The sequence below is a fragment of the Sander lucioperca genome, chromosome 17 (assembly GCF_008315115.2).
Source record: "Sander lucioperca isolate FBNREF2018 chromosome 17, SLUC_FBN_1.2, whole genome shotgun sequence".
Classification (NCBI taxonomy): Eukaryota; Metazoa; Chordata; class Actinopteri; order Perciformes; family Percidae; genus Sander; species Sander lucioperca.
This window is the reverse complement of record NC_050189.1, coordinates 29,753,227-29,776,100: the sequence shown is the minus strand read 5'-3', so window position 1 is coordinate 29,776,100 and position 22,874 is coordinate 29,753,227. Positions and strand designations below refer to the sequence as shown.

General features: G+C 43.0%; 1 protein-coding gene across 2 annotated transcripts in view; it reads right to left on the bottom strand.

Annotated features, from left to right (window-relative positions):
* Positions 1-6,446: 6,446 nt before the first annotated feature.
* ache (acetylcholinesterase) overlaps positions 6,447-22,874 on the bottom strand; it is a 31,342-nt gene continuing 14,914 nt past the window's right edge. The window contains exons 2-9 of one of the 2 annotated variants that reach the window (XM_031291110.2): positions 15,999-16,521; positions 15,098-15,321; positions 14,127-14,387; positions 11,396-11,618; positions 10,318-10,551; positions 9,371-9,563; positions 8,860-9,038; positions 6,447-7,496 (exon numbers count right to left, since the gene is read on the bottom strand). In XM_031291110.2, coding sequence (XP_031146970.1) covers positions 7,375-7,496; positions 8,860-9,038; positions 9,371-9,563; positions 10,318-10,551; positions 11,396-11,618; positions 14,127-14,387; positions 15,098-15,321; positions 15,999-16,431 — 1,869 coding nt within the window. In that variant the 5' untranslated portion in view covers positions 16,432-16,521 and the 3' untranslated portion in view covers positions 6,447-7,374. The remainder of the gene's footprint in view (positions 7,497-8,859; positions 9,039-9,370; positions 9,564-10,317; positions 10,552-11,395; positions 11,619-14,126; positions 14,388-15,097; positions 15,322-15,998; positions 16,522-22,874) is intronic. The other variant, XM_035994057.1, reaches the window with a different exon arrangement.

Below are 22,874 nucleotides of genomic sequence, written 5' to 3'. Positions count from 1 at the left end.
TCATGAAAGCCACCACAGCGAGTATACTAGATGACAGAGAGCAAAATGATTTGTGCAGTGTTCAATACAATACAAAAACATGAATCTTCAGTTGCTCTAGTCTAGATACACAGATTGGACACTAGGTGGCAGCATGGAACTACTATCAGTAAAGCAAAGGACAAACCTTGTGATATTACCCCTGGAAACATGAGTTTGTTTCCCATTTTCCTTCACGTGTCCCTCATCCTTCAACGTACCTCATTATTCATGACAAAAAATGAAAAAATAGTCATGGCAAGTCTCATATTGATCACTTAGTACATCATGAAGTTGACATGGTATCTCATCTTTTTCACCTACCAATTACTTTTCATCTGCTTTGTTTCTTTTCATCATGTGGGAATGGGCTTCCACAGAACATCAACTCATGTAATGGAGTTCAGTACTCAGCAGTACTGAGTACCGGCACTTCTGATTTTTGTCCACATGAGTACCCTTACTTCTAATTGTTATTAACAGTATTATTAATAGGTTGACATTTATACCAAAATAGGCTATGTACATCACAATTTATTGGGAACAACCAAGCAATTCTATGTAAAATACGGCTGGGTTCTTCCGATTCAAATCAATCTTCATTTGAATGATCTGATATCGATTCATAAAGTCCCGAGATTTTTTAAGAGGCTCAGTTTTTAAAGCTAGAGTGAAGATATTAGGGTCATATGAAACTAGACGATCTAAGGAACCCATGCCGTGCTAAGAAAACGCTCCAAAGTTAAACGTAATTTTGGCAAAGGGAAAAACTGCCATGGCCATTTTCACTGATGTCTGGTTTTAGGTTTTCGTCTCAGCATCACACCCTCTGTACTAACGAAAGCACTTTCTTCTGTATGTAACTGATTTGGGGTCAATTCTTAACGACAACATTAATATTTTTGGGTTAGAGGGGTCCTTGTAGAGATGTTCCGGTACCGATACCAGTATCGGAAAAGCCTCCGATACTGCCTAAAACGCTGGTATCGGTATTGGATAGAACTGGAGTTTATGCACCGATACAACGTAATTTAGCCCCGAACAAAATCTACTTTAAGTTTAAGTTTTAAGTTTATTGATGTTCTTTTTACCGTTATGACTGACTGTCAAATTGCATAAAAAAATAAAGTTTTATGGCGTTCATTGTTTGTAGGTTTTTCACAAAAAGTTTAACCTGAGCCAGGCCGTACAACAGAGATAGAAATCATATCGCATCCATACAGGGATAGTAGTGTACAGCTGTTAAAACATAAGAAAATATATGACACACTGGTATGGGATCAGTATTCAGTATCGGCCGATACGCAAGTTCAGGTATCGGAATCGGTATCAGGAAGCAAAAAGTGGTTTTGGACCATTTCTAGTTCCTTGTACAGCATTAGTTTTCTCAGAATCTCATTCATATCCGAGCAAAATTGGTTTTGTAAGTGAAATATCCCCTATCGAATCGATATTGTGAATCGGAATTGAATCAATTTGGGAAATCAGTGGCGGACCCAGTCCTAGTGTAAAATGGGACATTCAGCACCCCCATATAGCCGGAATGGAACGATCCACATTTTCAGACACTGCGACGATTTGACCGTGAGATTGGTCGAATCCAACCTGTTTTCACTCCCAACTCTTCACATACTGACGCTTATTATGTACGAGTTGTGTTATGTTATGTTATGTTACGACGTAGTATGAAGAGCGACAACGCCAGTGAGTGGTATGAAAGGGGTGGATGGGTCAAACAACACAGGATTTTCACCCAGGAGACCAGGGTTCGTGCGTTCTTGTCCCGCGTGTCACTGAAACGTACATTTTATAACTCACCCACCATCTTTTCCTAACCCTAACTGTCCCGTTCTTGTGGCGCGTGTCAGTTAAACATACGTTCCAACCCTAAGCGTCAAAAAGTGACGCCAAGAGACCCGACCAAGCGAGTCTAAATATGACGCCAAAGGAGACTTTTTGCGTCAATAACAAAAACCAAGCGTCGCTTTTTGACGCGCTTGGAGGGAGAACGGGAGAATAGTCGAATCAGGCTCTTTAGATCGAATCTTCAAATACTCGCCCATTCAGGGTCACCCCTACAAGATATACATTTGAATATAAATATATCCAAGACACATTCAATGATCATGTCATGCAACTGTTGAATACCGGCAACATTTTTTTTACTTTCTTTATTAGGCACTGATAATGATCACTTCACTTTGTGTGGGAGTGATGGAAGAAGGAAACACTGTAATGTAGTCCTACACTAGACTCCGTTATCTTGTGGATCAAACAACCGGTGGTGCATGCTGGGACTCAATAAAAGCTCAACGTGGATAGAAGCAGCAGGGTGTCTTTATTTCTGTTGCTATAGCTTAACCAAGTCAGCATTCATGATACACAGAGACATACTGGGAAGCTACAGAAGCCTTCAACATTTACAGTACTAGTGACTGGAACAAACAACAATGAGGCAGAGGACTGAAGTCAAACAAACAGAAAGAAATACAGGAAAAAAAAAAAAGAGAAAAGATTTATGGCACTCATTTTTTGTTTTTTTGTTTATACTCCGAATAATATTGCTTTTAAAACACAACCTCTATCCATCATCACTGTTGTTTCATCACGTAATATTTTCACTGCATTTAAATATCAAATATATTCCTTTACTGATGTGTTGACGTTATTGCTAACATTAAACGTACCTAACATTAGAGATATATTAGTCACTTTGATAATAGTTTTGTTCAAAAGTACACATTTTTACAGAAAATAACAGTCCAAGTTTGGAAGGATAAAGTGGGGACGGGTTCGGGACATGCACAGAGATCTGACAGGAGGGCAAGGGAAGGAGGGCGTAAGCGGGGCCTCCCATTGGATGAGAGGAGCTGCCACTCACACAGCCAGTCACACATGCATTCTTCACTGGTATTTTAGACATCAGGTACAATCCTTGAATTCATATTTATTTCCTCTTAAAGCTAGACTACTCTACTCCGATCCATAAATAGGAGCTTTACATGCCAACAGAGACACTTCGCTGGGACAGCCGTCAGCCAATCAGAGCGCTGGTTCACTTCCCGCCCAGTGTTAATAAATAAAAATGGCAAAGAGGTTGACTGAAAGGTACAGTGAGTACATCACACACACACACACACACACACACACACACACACACACACACACACACAGCGTGAGAAGGCAGCCAAAGTCAAAAGTCCCATTTTGCAAACGATAACGTAACTTTATGGGCTGTCAATTGACTAAAATATTAAATCGTAATGAATCGCATGATTGTCCATAGTTAACTGGCATTTAATTGCACATTTTTAATCTGTTCTAAATGTACTTTTTTTCAAGCGTTTAATGCTGGAGTGGTATTTGAGACTGGACGTACTCCGCTGAGAACTCCGCTCATATTGACAGTATACACGCAAATAACTTTAGTCTTGTGGAGAGAACCATCTGGAAGGCTTTGAAACTCAACTTGCTGTTCTAAGGAGCCTTTTCTTTATCCATTTCTGCTCAAGGAGCTTAGTTTCTGCTAGCCATCCACAACGTTACTGCTGCATCGCTGTCTGATTTCCCAAACTATAGAGCGGCCCGGGGCCCAAAACACAGAATGTGCACGCGTTGATTGCGAGTCAAAAAATGAGTGCTGTCAAAAGGAATGCGATAATTTATCAAGTTACTGCCAATTCCTTTGTATATTCCCTAATGTATATTTCCGAGTGTGTGGATTATCGTGTTCCCAGTAAACAATAACTTCCACACAACATATGGATTTTTTGTGGGATCAAGATCGGTTGGCCTACTTCACAAATTATTATTGTGGCCACAAAATCCATATGTATTGTACCAGCGTATAACTTATGAAGTACACTAACTTATGTGTACAACATATGCATCTTGTGCAAACAGGAAAATAACATGTACACACAGTATATGGAACTTATCTGCACTATGTAATTATTTAGTGCACATAAAATAATATATAATATTTGTAGATTTGAATGCTGTTAAATAAAAGCTTTCACTGTAAACTGTCACAATAAAACAAATAAATAAGTGATTCTATATCAATTAAAAGTCCAGTATTCATGTGTAAAATATGTAACCTTTAGCCTATTGTTGTTTTGGTAACATATAATTGTATGTTGGTTTGTTCATGCCACTAGTGTTATCTTCTACTAACAATCACATGACAAATCCTAGATAAGTGCCCTGCAAAGCCTGGCTCAGCCCCGGAAACCAAAATCTGAGCAGGATATTAGACTGTATTAATAATAAACCAGTTGATAAGGACTTGTGTCATTTTGAGTATGAGGTTTCCATTTTTAATAATTCATTCTCAGTGCACACACAGTTCTAAGGACAAGAGTTATGTAATGACGCATTTCTCTGACTGTCTTTTCATCTTTTCATCACATCTCCACCTCTCCTTCTGCCTCGTCCATCTCCCCTCGCTCTCCCCCTCCCTTGTCCCTTTCTCCTTGCCTCATCTTTGTACCTTTCCACCTCTATTTTCCATCCATCCATCCATCCATCCATCCATCCATCCATCCATTCATTGTGTCCTGTTGGCTGGCAGGCCAGGGGCTGAGCCAGCGCTCACATTACCCTGCTGCTGAGTGAATTACTCGGCCTCCATTAGACTAACGAGAAAGCAGGAGGACGGAGAGAGAGCGAGATGGGGGAAGGGACGGAGAGCGAGCACAAGGCCGAGTGGGGAGGCAGGGGAAGAGCAACGTGACCGAGAGATGGGTGGGGAAGGAAAGGGAGATGATGAAGAGGGGAAAAGGTAGATGATGTGGAAGGAGAAAGATACGACAGGGGGTATGAAGAGAAGATAGGGGAGCGGAGGTCTGACTCAAGAGTGAGAGGAGGAAGTGAAGGATGAAAGGAAGAGGGCAGGAAAGACAGGAGGGTGGAGGGTGGGGGGTTGAGGTTGATTCGAGATGTAGATGAAACAGGAGGAAGAGTGAGAGGCGGAAAGCAGGGCAACAGGGCGGTGATGGAGGGAGAGGAAGAGATGCGGGAGGACAGAGGAGGAATGGAGGATGGGGAAGGAGAGGAAAGTGTTGGGCAGTTGGTAGGGGGAAAATAGACACAGCACAGTATCGCAATATTTCCTGTGACAATACTGTATCGATACACGGATGCCGAGTATCGAGCTTTTATTAGATAAATTGCACATTTAACTTTTTGGTACTAGAATAATAAAATCACTATCACTAGATGGTGCAGTTGAGTTTGTTTTCTTCTGGTGAGGTTAGCAGGGGTGACTGTGAGCGAGAAAGACACAAAGTTTTCCTTTGGGCACATAATTTGAAGTTGGTAAAAAAGGTAATAAATTGCAATATATCGCAGAATGAGTTTAAAATTGCAATAAGATCTTATCGCGACATAAACAATATCGTATCGTGACTTAAACAATAGCATTGTATCGTGACATAAGTATCCTGACTTAAACGATAATACTGACTAGAATACTGTCACAGAATTATCGTGACAATATCGTATCATGGCATACACGATAATCTCATATTGTGGCATAAACAATAATATTGTATCGTGACTTAAACAATATCGCACCGTGACATAAACAATAACATTGTTTCGTGACTTAATACTATTGTATCGTAACATAAGTATCGTGACATAACGATAACACTGTATCGTCACACAAGTATCGCGATAATAACGTATCGTGACATACACGATAATATCGCATCGTGACAAACGATATTGTATCGTGACGACAATATTGTATCGTGACATAAGCGATAACATTGTATCGTGACAAACGATAACATCGTGCAGTGACATAAGTATCGTGATAATGTCGTATCGTGGGGCCTCTGGTGATTCCCACCCCTAGCAGTTGGTGCAAAAAAAAAATCCAACCAAGGGAAAGAAACAGGGAGAGGGGAGATGTGAGGAATAAAAAGGGAGTGAGAGGAAACAAACGGGACAGAGAACTAAAGCAGCGAGGACTGAAATGAACAGAGAGGCGAGAAATGTTAATGAGATACACCACAGCTGTACACGACACTGAGTGGACGGCACACGCACATGCACACGCACACACACACACACACACACACACACACACACACACACACATTTTAACAGATGTCTGGCTTTAGGTCTCCGTCTCAGCATCACACCCTCTGCACTAAAGAAAGCACTTTCTTCTGTCTCTATGTAACTGCTTTGGCGTCAATTCTTAACAACAACATTAATATTACAGGTATAGGTATACACAGGTGGATATTTTGACATTATAATGGGTGTAATTATTTATTTGAGGAGATGCATTTGCAGTGATATTTTATCACATTTTGACTTTGTAAGTAAGTTTTGACTTTTATTTTATTTATTGATATTTATCAGTAGACATTTTCAGTTCCTCTGCCCAACCCCCCTCCGCCCTATTTCTGTCCGTCTATCTACGCTGATATGCAAATTAGACAGTGACAGGTATGGCACTAAACTGCTGACCAGGGCGAACCTGAGGAGTGCCATTACAATTAACAAGCCTTGTTTCTGTTCACCCGTCGAGCTGATTTAAAGTGAACTTTTGAAATTCTTGAATTTCCGAAACTCTTTTTGTAAATTAGGCGCACATCAGTCGGGCTGAATGTCAGACACTTACAAACCAACAAATCAAACTAGCATGGAGTGGTTTTCCATGGAGCCTTTGCACACAGAAACACATGGATGTAACCCAGCACATGAGAAATACACAAGACAAAGTGAAGCAGAACACGAGCAGTAATGGGAATAGTGGTCATAATAATGAACCTCGACAGAAAAAAAAAAACAGAAGAAAAAAAACAGTGTTGTTGAGTCCAAAAAAAACCAAAAACCCTGATATGTCGGAAAGAAAGGAATCGTCCGAAAACAAAAGATGAGTTGACGAGATCAACACAAAGACAAGTGAGTCAACAGTAAACCAGCAGTGGTGCAGTGTCATGGACCTGTCGAGGTTTCAGATAAACTGGGACACACACACAGCCACACACACACACACACACACACACACACACACACACACACGCACACACACACACGAGGTAATGACACATCTTTGACATTTCTAATATTCCTACATGTTGATGACAACTTCCCTCCATAGCCCTTCATTTCCACAGAGACACACACAAATTCCTGAAAAAAAAAATACAACACATAAATAAATAGTATAAATAATACAAATAAAGATCAACAGTGCCTGTGTTTGTGTGTGGATTGAAACAGGGAAGAAAAAAAAAAATTGAAAAAAAATGAAGTTAGACTTCACTGAGGGGCTATGGAGGAAAACAGCCACGTCTTGTTCTCTCTGCCCTCCGCCCGGCGTTCTCTCGTCTCTTAGAGTTCGGTGCAGCGCTCCTGCTTGCTGTAGTGGTCAAACTGGCTCTTCCAGTGCATCATGTAGGAGGACCAGCGATGGAACTCCACCTTCCACTGGCGCTCCGCCTCGTCTATGTTGTCTGAGAGGAGAGACACAGCGGAGAGAGTGGTTAGCCGTTGAGATTTTTTTTCCGCCGTATCGGAGTTGCTGCCACGCAACAGAAACGCCAAGCTCACGCCACGCAGACAGTGTGCAGGAGGCCTTAAGGTGCTGACACACCAAGCAAACGGGAAAGAGAACTAGTGGCATTTCCTCTCGTCGCCTGTGTCTGGGCCAAAAACGCCGATTTAACATCTTGAAACAGTCTATTTGACTTGTTGAATCTGCCAAAAAAAGGCAGATGAGGGCAGACGAGTAGCTACGGTGCGTAACACAGCGCAGAAACTAGGGCGACGGACGCTCACCGATGATCTCCTTGGTGTGTCAGGGCCTTTCAGCTACTGTCAATGACACTCAACATTTTCTTTAAATGAAAAGGTAACAGTTCCCTCAGGTCAAAGGGCATAAACTCCACATGTTGTGCACTGGAGAGGAGTTGTGCGACAGTGGTGTCCGTTCTCTAAGTTAGAAAAACGGTTTTTGATGTGAAAGATCTGTAGGAGATGTTAGGGTTCTTTCAAATTAAAGCTCCCATTTCATGCTGATTTTCAGAATCATACTTGTATTTTGGGTTTTTACTGGAACATGTTTCCATGCTTTTATGTTTAAAAAAAAACACATTGTTTTTTTCATACTCTTTGTCTGAATATACCTGTATTCCCCATCTGTCTGAAACGCTCCGTTTTAGCACCTGTCTCTTTCAGCTCCACTCCAGTAAAAGCCCAGTCTGCTCTGATTGGTCAGTGTTTCCGCATCTTCCGCATCTTCCGCATCTGCGCTCTCAGAGTCTCTGCACCGTCATTGCAGCCGGGGAATGACTGTAACGCCACTGTAGTGCCATTTTCTGCCTATACAGTATATAGTATAGTTGTGACATCACAAGTCCTGACAGCTAGTTAAAGGCACAGTTTCTGAATACAGGCTGTGTGCATTTATCTGTGAACTGAGCATTTTGATACTTTCACAGTAATTATATAGCACCTCGACCAGCTTTATAATCAAAAAAGACATGGAACACTTTTTACAGTATGGGACCTTTAAATAAAGTCAACCATCTATGGAAATGTACATTCTGCTGGATTTACCATAACACATGTCCTGAGCAGTACATATCTTGGTCACTGTTCTGTAATAGCCAAAGAAGGGATTTTTCTTTATCCGTTTGTGTGTCTTTATTTGAGAATTTACGATGAGAGCCTTTTAGGGACACCTTCAGACCTATAATGTTGTGTTACCTTCTGGTATGACTGTGCCATAAGTTTAACTGGGAGGACAATGCCCAGTGAATACCTGTATTCAGTACAGATGTCATGTGTTGAGCAGTGTTTAGAAGTAGTGTTTACCAGTGATGTTGAGGAGGCGTGGCAGGAAGCGGTTCCAGAAAGCACACATCTGGTTCCTCAGACCTTTGTAGACCTTCACTGATTCAGCGTTAAGTCCGATATGTTTCTGCTCGCTGACGGTGAACGCAGGCCAGCGCCTCTTGCTCTCCACCATCCCGTCATGGTTCACGTTGGGATTTCTGACAGGGAGGAGCATGAGGGGGGAGGTACAAGAGACAAATTACGATGAAAATAAAATGGAGAAAAAAATGAATTTTCTACATTATCTCTACACTCAGTTGCCAGATTCTAAGGTCCACTCAGCTAAAACAAAGGCAGTCTAATTCAACAGCCGAACAACGTCAGTACTTAAATCTTAAGGTACAATGGTTCTGGAGAAAGCTGCAAAGAGGCAATACAGGAGGCCAATTACTTTGCCTGTTTCCAAATGGCAACGCTTTGAACGGGCACTGCACTAGTTATAGTCAAGTACATAGCAGATTCATTCTTTCCACTCTGTGAGATGCCTCACCCAGTTCGTGCAAAGTTGGCCCAGTATTTCATCATGCGTTGGCTCAGTTTCTCCTCCTCTACGGTGTAGTTGAGTCTCTTCACCAGTGGCAGGCCGAAGACAAACTCAATCTCGTAGCCGTGGATCACACCCATCCACTCCGGCCATGCCAGGTTGGACGCTCGGTGGTCAAACAGGTAGAGGTAGACCCCTCCTTGAGGAGCAGGAGTAAGGGATGAGTGGTTATTTTGTGTCTACACCAATGGTCTGACATTAACACCCTCTGCAGATGCTGGTCATATGTTTTGTTTGGATACCCTGCCCCCTTAATGATGTACTGAATGCATCGCTGCCTCATAACACCCGTTAGCACAACATTTTATTTCTGATTCTCTGCTTTGTTCCATCGCTGCTCGCTCTCTTTAGTCACACTCTGGCTCGCTCCACCACATTCTGGCGCTCGATGAAGCTTCAGCCAGCCTCCGTCTAAAACTCTGCCATTTCGACCAGTTGACAGTTTGTAACATAGAAATAAAATGGACTATGGATGATTTTATTTCTATAATTATGAAACAAGGATCATGCCCTTTTGGCTATATGGGGGTGCTCAATGCTTGATTTGACATACTCTAACAGTATAACTACCTGCTTTCTCCCAATAAGTTAATATACAGCCTATTGTGATCAGATTGACAGATTTAAGTTTTACTTTCTATCAATGTGACCAACGGTACACCCCCCCACCACACACACACACACACACACACACACACACACACACACACACACACACACACAAAAACCTCTCTTGCACACATACTGCTAGTGTGCCGTTGGTTGAGCTACCATGGTGCCTAAGGTTGCTGACCCTTGGTGTAGACAGTGTGTTCACAAACGTCTGCTGCTTATCCTGGCAGTTAAGAACGCCCAAACACATTAGCACAAACACACACACTCACATATCTTACCTTGGGAGTTTCCTCCACTGTTCATCCCTCCTCCCATGCTAGTCTTGAGGGCAGTGTGCTGGGCGTAGGTGCGAGCAAAGTGCGCCAGTGGGCAGATGACGTTATGGTCGCCCACTATGTCGTCCATGGCCTCGCGGTTCTTCAGCCCGTTATTCTCATCCATCCAGTCAGTATACTGCAGCACCACCGCCTCCAGGCCAATATCGTTAGCATGGGGTACGCTCAGCTTGACACCTGGCACAGTGAAGTTTAAAAGTTTTTAGGTGCATTTCTTATTATTTTAGAGGTAAAACTGAGGCTATGATGTGGTAAAGCAGAATCATGCCTGTAATGGTTTTGTTTTGAATTTGATAGTTGGGACTTCTATGATTCTCTCTCATTAAAGATCCTTGCACACTGAGTCCGAAATCTTTGTTTGCGTTTTTTCATTTCCGTCATCCTAAAAATTTGGCACGCACAGACACCTTGCACACTGAGTCCAATGCGTATTAATTATGCTGTTGCGAAAACTTTCGCAAAACACAAAATGCGACACTGCTGTTGCTCTGCCTTTTTCTCCTCCTCATTTCATCCCTCGCTTCTCTCCGTTGATGGTACCTTGCTAGGCTGTCCTCTCTGCCTGCGGTTTCTTGCGTTTGGCACCTGAAGGAGTTGCGCACCCTTCGCTCTGTGTCTTTATCACTACACTATTGCTCTCATTTTCTGTCTGCGTTCACTCATCTTCCCCTGTTCCATTTTCCTCCTCATCATCATCCTCTTGGATATTACCAACTGAGCTGTTGATAGTAGACTATCTGAGTTATGAAAGAATACATTGCACCCTTCCTGTGGTGCATTTCTGGATAGGCTCCTACCTTCCCCTTCTCATAACACATCAAAATGTTTGCTGAAAAATGCAGAAAATTGAACCCGTTCCGAAACGTGACATTTTGGACTCACAAGCTGGCTACATTGCACGCGTGACATCACGCGTTACGCGTTCAAAGTAGCCAAAGCGTCACTGTGCAGTGACCTTAACAGAGTTGTCAAATTCTGCAACCATATAAACAAATTCTTTCCAGCTGTGAGTGAGCTTCACCTTCCAGGAAGTCCTCTCTGGAGATCAGGCTGTCGTTGTCCTTGCTGAAGCCCGGAGCTCCGTACAGCAGGAAGTAGGAGCCCTCATCCTGGTTGACCCCGAGCAGGATCTGAGTGTCTTTAAAGTTGCCAGAGCTGAGCATGGCGTCGGGAGTGTCTGGCAGAACCTCACCATCCACAACAGGGACGAATGAAAACCGGAAGAGGGCTGACCATGGCAGGACCTGCTCAGAACAGGATGACAAACGGTCCACTGAGTTGATCTGAGTGACTGTGAAATGACATGCAACAGACTCCTGCATCCAGGCCAGCACTACAGTTCACTTATGTCTCACCCTGTGCTGTGTAGTCTGGTAGACGTGCTGCAACACAGCACATCTGGTGCATTGTTGCCAACTCCAATTCCAATGAAAGTAGCTAGCACTAGCTCCAAAAGTAGCTAAAAGTTGCTAGATGACGTCATACGTTCATTTGCATATTGTTGACGTCATAACGCAATCATTTGCGTAATAAGACTTAGAGGTTGTGTCAGGTGCAGCAAGGCGGAGATTAAGAGAAAGGGATATACAGGAATTCATATTAAATTAAAATTATTAAATTATAATTATTACTTAGGTATATTTGAAGTAAAAAAAGAAACTCTACAAAGGGAGGGAGAAAGTTGATAAAGAATTCTCAAAGAAGGCTGGCTGGGTTCTGTCACTAAGGACTGGATGCCCAGGGCCAGCGCAGTGCTGCTTAAGGAGAGAGCAGAGGAGAGGGGGGGAGGGGGGGTGTCAGTCACAGAACAGAAGAGAGAGGTGACTGTTTTGGCGGCCACAAGAGAGAAAGACCTTGCATGCTCGCCGGACAATACTAGCGTCTTTTCTACAGAAAGTTGCCAGATTTGTCGCAAGTTGCTTTTGTGAAAAAAAAGTTGCTAAGGGAGTCTGAAAAGTCGCTAAATCTAGCGACAAAGTTAAGCTAAGTTGGCAACACTGATTTGGTGTGCCATGGGTCCTAAACAAATGGCAACCTTCGGGCCTGAAAAGTAAAGCAAAGGTGGGGCCTAATACCTGCATTCTATCTAATTTTCTCACTTCATTTATTACCTCAGTAATCAACGAGTTTATTGCCTCAATTGCTACTTTCAAGTCTTCTTTAACACAGCATGATGTTCATTTAGTCTAAATGGTCCCATTTAGACTAAAATAGACGATGAAGCAGGGGATGCTTTAGGGCGTGGCTACCTCGTGATTGACAAGACGCTACCATGGCAACTTGTCAATCAAGACAGTGGCTTAACAATGCTTATCCATGGCACTGTGTGGATTAAATTAGCCGTGAACTTTTTTTGTTTTTGGGTTTTGTCTGTGTATTTGTCTCAAACTTTGACCCTCTCACTGTGTGTTTTCACTTCATGAAAGTTAGTTGTAACATTTTGGTCACTTGTACTAACAGACGCTCTAAGCAGTTGGCTGTTCGTTTGTTTTCGGGTAAGAACATTTAGTTTTTTCGCTAGCCAACATTAGCAACCAAGTTAACATGTTAGGGCCCTGACACACCAGCCAGACGGCCGACCGTCGGCAGAAAAGGCAGTCAGACTGATCAGTCAGGTCCCCGAGGTCCAAAAAATGCCTCAGAACACACTGAGGCGACGCCGACTTGAGCGTACGCTCTGCGCGTGCGCGAAACGTAATACGTCTCCATAGCAGCAGGCGCCGCTGCTCTGTATTGTTTCTATTAACAGTCTGATTATTTCCCAGAAAATGAAAACCGGCAGCTGATTGGACGAACGCGTCACGTGGTTCTTTTTTCTCCGGAAATTCACAGCCAGACTGTAATGGCGGCTTGTTCAGAATACAATCTCATATTGTACTAAAATAGTTCACCGAAACGTGTTTCTGAAAACATTTTAAGAGAGAAATAGGCCGTGCAGTTGCTGAATCTGTCTTCATTTCAGATTGACAAAGGTCAGTTTAAAAGATTTTCGTCAGATTTTGAGCGGCTCATCTGCTCCCCATTTCCGGGTGAGTCCCGACTGCCTTGTCTCTGACTGAACATGTCGGGTCGGCCCAAATGAAGGCCGACGGCTCCTCGGACGGCCGACGGCACGGGACACACCGAACAGACTCGAGTCACGGACCAGGCCAGACGGCCCAGCGCCCGATTATCGGGCTGGTGTGTCTTCTCTCTTAACGTGAATCATGGATGCACCTTGTTAACCAAGCTAGCTAGCGCTAGCTGGTAATTTTGTGTTTCGCTTAGCACTCTTCCCAAGCTTCACGCTCTCATCCAAATATGGTCACTTCTGGCTCCAGAAAACCAAGATGGCGACAGCCAAAATGCCAAACTCGAAGGCTTTTTCGTATTGTCAACAATTCTCATGAAAAGACCCAAACCAATAATGGGTTAGTCCATCTCTCAATACTTTCTGACTTCCCTACTCTGTCTGTGGCTCTCAGCTCCAAGATCACTGTTTCCTACTGAAGATGTAAAAACAAACAGATCAAAAATATAGTTTTATTTTTAAGAGAGCCTCAGTCTTTCCTTAAACAGCTGGGCATTGCAGGATTTAACAAACATTATTCAAACGGGAGGAAATTATGCGTTTGTTAGGGACTATTCTGACGGACTAATCCACATTCAGTGCACTAGTTTATTTTGACTCAGTGTGTGGTGATGCCTGTGCATCAAGGCCTAAAAGGATGAAGTGAACTTCACTGACTTTTTCCTGACTGAGTCTGCATTACCTGCCACTCCTGGTCAATGAGCTCCTGTGGAGTTTTACCGCGCAGACAGTCCACCAGCTCGGTGTCGTTGCCTCCGTTGCAGCCAACCAGTTTGCCCAGCAAGGTGGCCCGTCTGCGGGCCTCTGCGGGGCTGACCGAGGCCCAGGGACAGTTGGGGACCCCGCTCTGGAGGATGGCCCTGGTGAAGGTTTGCCGGCTGTCTGGAGACAAGAGGTGGAATCCAACTGAAGCAGCACCGGCACTCTCACCAAAGATAGTCACCTGTTTGGTAAAAGACAGCAAGGGTCAAAATGAGCTCTTTGTGTAGAAAGAATACCAGTGTTTCTCAAACTTTTAACACCACGTACCACTTCAGAAAATATTAGGCTCTCTAAATAACACCATTATGGCCCACGTTAAAATAGAGTAGCATAGGCCTACCCTGTTCAGCTATGGACAGTTCACACAGGAGGAAGGTTTACTCCTAAAAACAATATTTATTGTTGACAGCCACAGCCATGCTGTACTTCCTCCGTCCCTATCTAAATTTGAGGTAACTCGGGTCACATCTCCTTACTGTTTAGCACCGTTTGATGCTAGCAGGCGCTGTGGAGACTTCACCGCTGCTGCTTAAGTAGCGACTAGCACTTGTGCTTGTCCACTATAATTTCAACAGGGCTGCTCCAAATATTTTCCTACTCATCCGCACTTCCTAATAGTTCCCGTTTGGAGCCACGATTGCAGTGTTTTGAACCGTTAATTTTACCTATCTTGCCATCACAGCTCGTAACTTTGTTCATGAATGTGACTATGTAACGTTAGCAAGCTTATACCAAGGCAAAAAAATGCTTAGTTAATTAAATTTTCTTTAAAAAAATATATCAGAGATTCCATCTCCGTACCACTAGAGGGAGCTCGCGTTCCACCAGTGGTACTTGTACCACAGTTTGAGAACCAGTGGGATTGACAAATCAAAGCAGAGAGAAACTAACCTGTTTGGGGTTTCCACCAAAGAAATGGATGTTATCTTGTACCCACTGCAGTGCCATCCTCTGGTCCAGCAGACCCACGTTGCCGGGAGCCTCAGAGCTGCCGTGCAGAGCGAGGAAGCCGAAGGCACCGATCCGGTAGTTCATGGAAACCACAATGACCGTCTCACTGTGAGCTAGGTAACGGCCATCGTACACGTCCAGAGAAGAGGACCCACTGTAGAACCCTGGGAATGTTAAATATCACAGTGTGGTGTCAACCCATTGTAGCACAATCTCCCACAAACAGACAGAAGCTTTGCCTGTGGTTATAAATCCAAGACACAGTGTTTTAAGGATATGGTCAGAGATGTTTAATGTCTAGAGGTGTCCAATATCTTCAAATTTATAAGGAAACGAAAGACACTGTCATAGTCTGGATTGCATTGTCTTATTTTTCTGTATTTTTACTTTATAACCTGAAAATTGGTCAAATCTCTCCAGTAGTTGCAAAAATCGTTAGCCATGATGTGGGGATGTTATCTAAACTCTACAGAATTGTTGCCCGTGGGGAGTGCCAAACCCCTGTGATTAGTGGAGAGGCGGGTGTAAAGCATGTATATTAACCAGTCAGTATGTACCCGGTTTTAGTTGCCTCTGCAGACTTAATTCAGATCTTTGAATCAAGATCTTACTCTCAAGTAAATACTGTATAACGTCCCACTTGCCCGTTCGGGCAAAAGGTTTCAATCATTTCTTTTGATTATTATCGTATCATAAATTACATTATCGTTCTCTTGTCCCCCTTTTATGTTCCCTGCTGCACACCCTGGTGCACTGCTGACTCAATGTCTTCACTGGAAGAATGAGTCATGTCTAACTGATTTATATTTTGTCTCGTTGTGAATAAGTTGTGACCAAGTACCTCCGCCGTAGATCCACACCATGACGGTGAGATTGTGCGGCCTGGGTGAGGAGGGCACCCAGACATTGAGGTACAGGCAGTCCTCGCTCATATCTCTGTTGGGGTTCCACATCTCGGTGCCCTGGAAGCCTGGGAACGACGTGTCAACAAACTGGAAGCAGGCGTTGGGGTAGGCATTGGCGTCGTACACCCCCGTCCACGGACGCTTGGGCTCAGCGCGACGGAAACGCAGCTTCCCTACCGGCGGCTCGGCGAAGGGGATGCCCAGGAAAGAGGTGACGTAGCTTCGTTCCGTCACAGGGGTGCGGAAGCCGCGGACTCGACCGGTGCGCGTCTGAACGGTGAGGTCTGCCTCGCTCTGGGAGGAGCAGGCGGGGATGAGGAAGGACAGGACGAGGATTGGGGAAAGGAGGAGAAGGAGCGAGGTCTGCATGACGGAGGCAAAGGCGGTCCGTGCGGCAGGAGCTGTGGTCGTGATTCCCTCTCCGATCAGGGAGGGCAGGGTCTCTGCTTCCCCTCAGCTCTACAGACAGATAGACAGACAGAGACAGAGACAGAGAGAGAGAGAGACTAATGTGATTACACTAAAGGAGAGTGATGGAGAACAGAGGGAGGGAGAAATCAGATGAGAAAACAGATGATAGGACAGAGGAAGTAGGAAGTGTCATCAAGGTAGATTCAGAGATTTGTTCAGACAGATATTGGTCACACATCTCTTAAATGCCACATGGAATCACATATTCTCTCTTCAGATTCAAACCAGATCTTGAAACATTGTCTTGGTATCATTCAAAAAGGTTCACCATCAGATGCAAATCATGTATAAAATAATGAAACAGAAATGATGTTTATCTAATGGATTATAACTGTGATGCGTTACATCAGACAATTCTCAACACATACATCAATTAATTTTGATGGTTTTTACAATGTAACGATTTGCTTGGAATCATTCATTTGGACAACAGAACATGTGTTGTAAAAATGATATCACAACATGGTCATATCGTTTTTAAAATGAATATCTAATGGATGGATTGAACAGCATTCTTCCTGTTTTTGGATGATTTAGGCAGCTAGTTAAACACGTGTGAGGCGGGCTTCTTCAGGACGTCTACACACCCTGATGCAGGTGATCAGTGAATGTAGCTGTGTAGGCGGGCAGCGGCTTCCCAGAAAAGACTTATTAAATATTCAACACAACACCAAGACAACAGCAGTCTGACGGTGTCTGGCTGCTCAGCCCAGTTAACATGACAGTGTAACAGTAGAATCAAGCTGCTTCTGCTTCTGTTCAGAAGTAACAGCTGTTGGGTGAACAACTCTGCAGGATCCAGTGTTCCATCACATCCCATAATATGACATGGATCCAGCTAAACATACAGATCAGTGTTGTAGTACTCGAGATCGGCCTTGGTCTCGAGACCACTTTTTGAAGGTCTCGGTCTTGTCTCGGAATCGACCGCATTTTTACTCGGTCTTGTCTCGGTCTCGGATAAAGAGGACTCTGGATTTTATTTCAAGACCGGTCAAGACCACAACTGCAGGGATTTCACTAAATTGCCTGTCTATCGTCTGATTTATGTGTTAACATCATTACTGTGACTTGTCACTTGCTTCAAATTCAAAACACAAACAGACATTCCATCACAGAACAGAAATTTCAAAAGGAGAAAATACTGGCTTTAGCATTGTTGTCAGAAAACACAGTATTTCAACTTAGCGTGTTTCCTTAATATCTGATGACGCATTGTGGTCATTTTTTAAATAATACAGTAAATATATTACATATTGCACCTTTAAGGAACACCACAGAAAAAATAATGCTGTGGTTTGGTATCAAAACCTTGTTAACGGAGATTTTTGCAAGATTGGATAGCAAGCACTTCTGTTCCAGCCTGGTCCTACCAGACTCTGGTACATTTCATTTGTACAGAGAGTCTGGCCTCTCTCCATTGACAAGTGTTAACTTCCTTGAAGGCGGGTACTCTGTTGAAGTTTAAAACTATTGGGTCTGCCCAGAGCCACTCTGGATCTGCCATAACCAATCGCTAACGTTTGGTCGTGACGTATGTCATGCGCATGTGCAACAAGAGGGGAGACAACTATTGGCTTATATTTAGCATTAGCATTGCTAGCGTTAGCCTTAGCCAACTCCTTCACCACTAACGGAGCGAGCTGGAAAATCAAACTGTTCCCGAACCCCGTGGGGAGGAGGGCCATAACATCATGGCCACCAAGAAAATTCAGCAAAGATTGTTCTTGCTCGGGCTTTAACTTCTGGATATTCGGCAGCGTTGCCACAACGGACCGAATGGCTTCGCTTGCATCTTTCTAGTGCACGTCCTCAACGTCATCGTTCTCAGCCACTCCCTCTGTTCGCTGATTGGACTTACAAATATTTGACTGGAGAAAACCCAAGAATATACATCTAACTAACCCAGACTGTAGTGTACTGAAGGGAAATGAAAATTGAGCAGAAGTAAGTAGGAGGGCGGAGCCAGGCTACTTCTACTTCTGTTCTTCTGTACTTCCCATTTCATCAATATACCTAGGAAAGCCATAATTCTCTGAATGGACAGTGGGGTCAAATTTTAAAAAAATGGTTGGGACTAACATCATCACACAGGAATACAATTGGGCTCACTGAATCCAAAAGTCTTAACTTTCCAGTCACACCCAATTTGTGCAATTCCAAGACTGTTTAGGGACGCTGGCATGCAGAAATAGTCAAATACACCCTTTTTACAATAGGCGGAAATAACACACCACATTTATACAGCATGACAAAAACTGCATGGGTTTAGCATTAAGTGGACATGTCTGTGAAGGGGAGACTTGTGGGTACTCATAGATCATTTTCATTTAGATATGTTGAGGTAAGAAGTCAGGGGACCCCTTTTAAAATGGCCATGCCAGTTTGGGGCGTTATTTATCCCCCTTCCCAACAAGCTAGCATGACATGTCCAATGGATGCCTTAGGTTCTCTAGTTTATCTTCACACTAGCTTTAAAACGGAGCCCCCTACAGCCTCTCAAAGACAGTTAAGTCGGCCAAAATTGCCAACGGTCCCGTGGGTCTCTTAATGTTGTACCTGAATGCCGTTTGCTCAGTGGAATGGAGTACCTTGGAGTAATCGAGAACACCAATGTTGAGACTCTTGAATTCTCTATGGTGCTCTGCTCACACTGCACTGCTCACATACCCCAACTGATTGGATTATTTGATATCGTGATGCAATTTTCACCTAGATTATTTCAAAACATTTGCAACATATCTGATATCTGATTCACATCTTCCGCTGTTCTGATTCCATCCACAGATTCCAAAAAAAAAAAGTTTCTTATTCGTCATTAATAACTTTAAATTATGGTTTCTCCTCAATATGTGTGTTAGGGCGCAGAGTCGCTCTCAGACACACTAATTCATCTACAATGAAGTGTTTATGCACATTTTGGATTGAATAACTTTCCCAGGCAAAGGTTTAGTATTTGTAACTGCATTTGCCGGAGGGATGTTATCTAGAAAAATGTTCGTCACTCAAAAATCACTCAATGTAGAATCTTGCTGGAGTTAGTACTTTGTGTCTGCTTTTGGAGGAACACCTGTGTGCAATAATGAAACCCTGCTACTGCAATTGCTGAAATCTCTGTTACCAAGTTTCCACTGTGAAGGAGGGAACGTATTTTCTTTCAGCATGCGTGTTAAAAGCCCCTCAGTACTCAACAACAAAGGCTGAGACAGGTGCGTGGTCATGAGGGAACTATAAAAAGGCATCAGAGTAAAACCCTTGTAAATGCCACACCGTTTGATGGATTAATGCGGCACTTACCAGATATGTATATCCACATACTATGGAACTTTATCATATTTAGTCTGAGTCAACAAATGTGTCTTAACCTTTAACCACCCGGATTTTAACAACTGAATTTTTCCACTGGCGGGCGAAACTGTCAATCTACCTGTTATGTTGGCGGGTAGCCAGTGAGATATGAGTGATTCATCAGTTGTTTTTTTGCTTCTGTTGTTCTTTCACATTTCAACCAAGTCTGCCATTTGCTTGGCATTGAGCTCAAAAAATGTGGCGGCACATTTTAGGGGTGAAGAGGCCGGCTGAAAAAAGCAAGACATAAACAGATGAGGATGATTCAAAGAACTGTAAAAGAAGACCAAGTGGACAGTTGGCGACAATGGCAAGGTTCGTGAGAGGCTGATTTACGACAGCAGTAAATCATTAATAACTTGGCAGCACTTAAATATGTATTCTTAAGTCCAACAACCATTCTTGCGCATTTCCTGCATTTCCCCAAAACAAATTGTCTGGTAAAAAGCCTGTGTGGCTAGTGGATTTTAAAATCCACCTGCCACAGTGGCTGGTGGCCAAAAAAGTTAACTTCAGGCCCCGCTAATAAGGGAATAAGGATATTCAGTTTACAATGACAGTTTATACATGATAGCAGGGTTTCTACAGGTTTCACCAAGTCAAATGTAAGACCTTTTTAAGACCATTATGAAGAAATGTAAGACCTCTATCACGTCAACAAAAAAAAAAAAAGTCAGATGTCAGAGTCCGGAAACATTGTCTGAAACAATTCCCTGATTTCCTCATTGGCACTATAGTCTAGATTGGCTGCAATATAGGTTGCATGTTGGTCTCATTTGTAATCATAATACAGTGAATTATATTTAGACTAGCGACAGAATAATAAAAAAAAAAAAAACATTCTAAAGCGGAGGGAACATTTCAATGAGCATTAGATTTGAGGTAGAGTTACATTGGCGTAGGGAAATTAAGTAAGTAATACTTCTGCAAATTTAAGATTTCTTTCTATTTCTAAGGCCTACAATTATGAATTTTGAAATGCTAGACTTTTTAAGACCCTCTGGAAACCCTGGATAGATAGAAGGGCAAATCAATGTAGATGTCAGTGGGTTGTTGAGCCCAGGAGTAAACTGCAGCGCTCTGCTGTCCTTGCACCTAATAAAAAGTAATTAAAGAAACATCCGTGTGGGCTCCAGTTTCCTCCTGAGCCCAGCTATGGACTGACATGGTGTTGGATATTATGCTTTCAACTACTAATCCTAACTGTGGCTTAAATACACCCTCATTAGTTACTCAAGAGGATACAATTTATCTGCAGTGACATTTCTACAAATAGCCACATTGTTACCAAGTCTGAACCATATGGAAAACTTCATATTGGAATCAGATTAGACTTCAAAGACATGACTTGGACTTGGCATTATGCTCATTTTCAGGTTCATAATTGTATTAAGAGGTTATATCAGAATAGGTTTACATGGTTTAATTTTCAAAAAACACCATATTTTTGTTATATTGCACATTGCTGCAGCTCCTCTTTTCACCCTGTGTGTTGAGCTCTCTGTTTTAGCTACAGAGTGAGACCTCTCACTTCTGTTCCATCTTTGTTGGGAGTCGCACATGAGCAGTACCTAGATAAGGACTACTAGCCAGTCAGAAGCAGAGTATGAGGGCGTGCCCTGACAGTACCTAGGTAAGGACTACTAGCCAGTCAGAAGCAGAGTATGAGGGCGTGTCCTGACAGTACCTAGGTAAGGACTACTAGCCAGTCAGAAGCAGTATGAGGGCGTGTCCTGACAGTAGCTAGGTAAGGACTACTAGCCAGTCAGAAGCAGAGTATGAGGGCGTGTCCTGACAGTAGCTAGGTAAGGACTACTAGCCAGTTAGAAGCAGTATGAGGGCGTGCCACGCTAGCAGCTAGGTGAGCATTATAACGTGTGTTAGAAAGTGAAGTAAAGGCTGGACTACAATAGAGCTGTTTGGAGCAGTTTGTGAACAGTGTTTTCTGTTGGAGATGGTAAGTCCCTTTGGGGTGGACTTTGGGCTTTTTCACTTTGTAAACCGATTACATACAGTACACAAAAAAGATATATAACACAATAAAGGAAAGGGAAAAAGCCAAAAAGCATAATATGAGAACTTTAAATTGGGATTAATGCATATCCCCGCTTTAGGAAAACAGTTGGGGCATACTGCAGCGGGTATTGTTGGTTGGTTTGGAATGTCTGCAATGTATAGGCTCTTACCTCCATACATTTCATATCTATGGGGTCAATGTCAATAATCGCTATGGAAATAACCGTCGGCAGTCTGTTTGCTGTATCCTCCCTAATGGGAAAATTGAATCTCAGCACAAGCAGCACAAACAATATCAGTACTAGTCTTCAGTAAACTCTAAGACCAGTACTTAGACTAGTAAGCTTAGTAAAGACTTGTTACTGGACTGAATATATTGAGAGCTGCAACGATGAATCGATTATTGTAGGGCTGGGTTAAAATAATCAATTCTCGTTAAATTAATTCAAATTAACTACAATTAATTTAATTAATTAATTAAATTTAATCACACTGTCCATGTTGGAAGTCCATTGATAATATTATCTCCCTGTGCGTTTAAATGTGTGTGTGTGTGTGTGTGTGTGTGTGTGTGTGTGTGTGTGTGTGTGTGTGTGTGCGTGTGTATATATGTGTCTGTGTGTGCGTGGGGGACAGCGAAAGGTGACATCACCAAAATAGATTCTCCATACTAATATAGCTGAGAGGGAGTGTGTTCAGAAATAGTATCAATACATCACACACACACACACACACACACACACACACACACACACCTGCCCCCTATCCCTTACAGCACCTCCAAGCTAATCCTGTCACTATAACAACCATACATTGCAAAACATAAACAAGAGCCTCCCAACCTGACAGGTGGGAGACAACTGTCTCCAGCCATTGTTGCGCATTTATAGGCAAAAACTAAATGAGGTCTGGCACTGTGTTTTTGAGTTCACTGCAGCGAGGTGGCAAGGAACAGTTAACGTCATTTCATTTTGTGT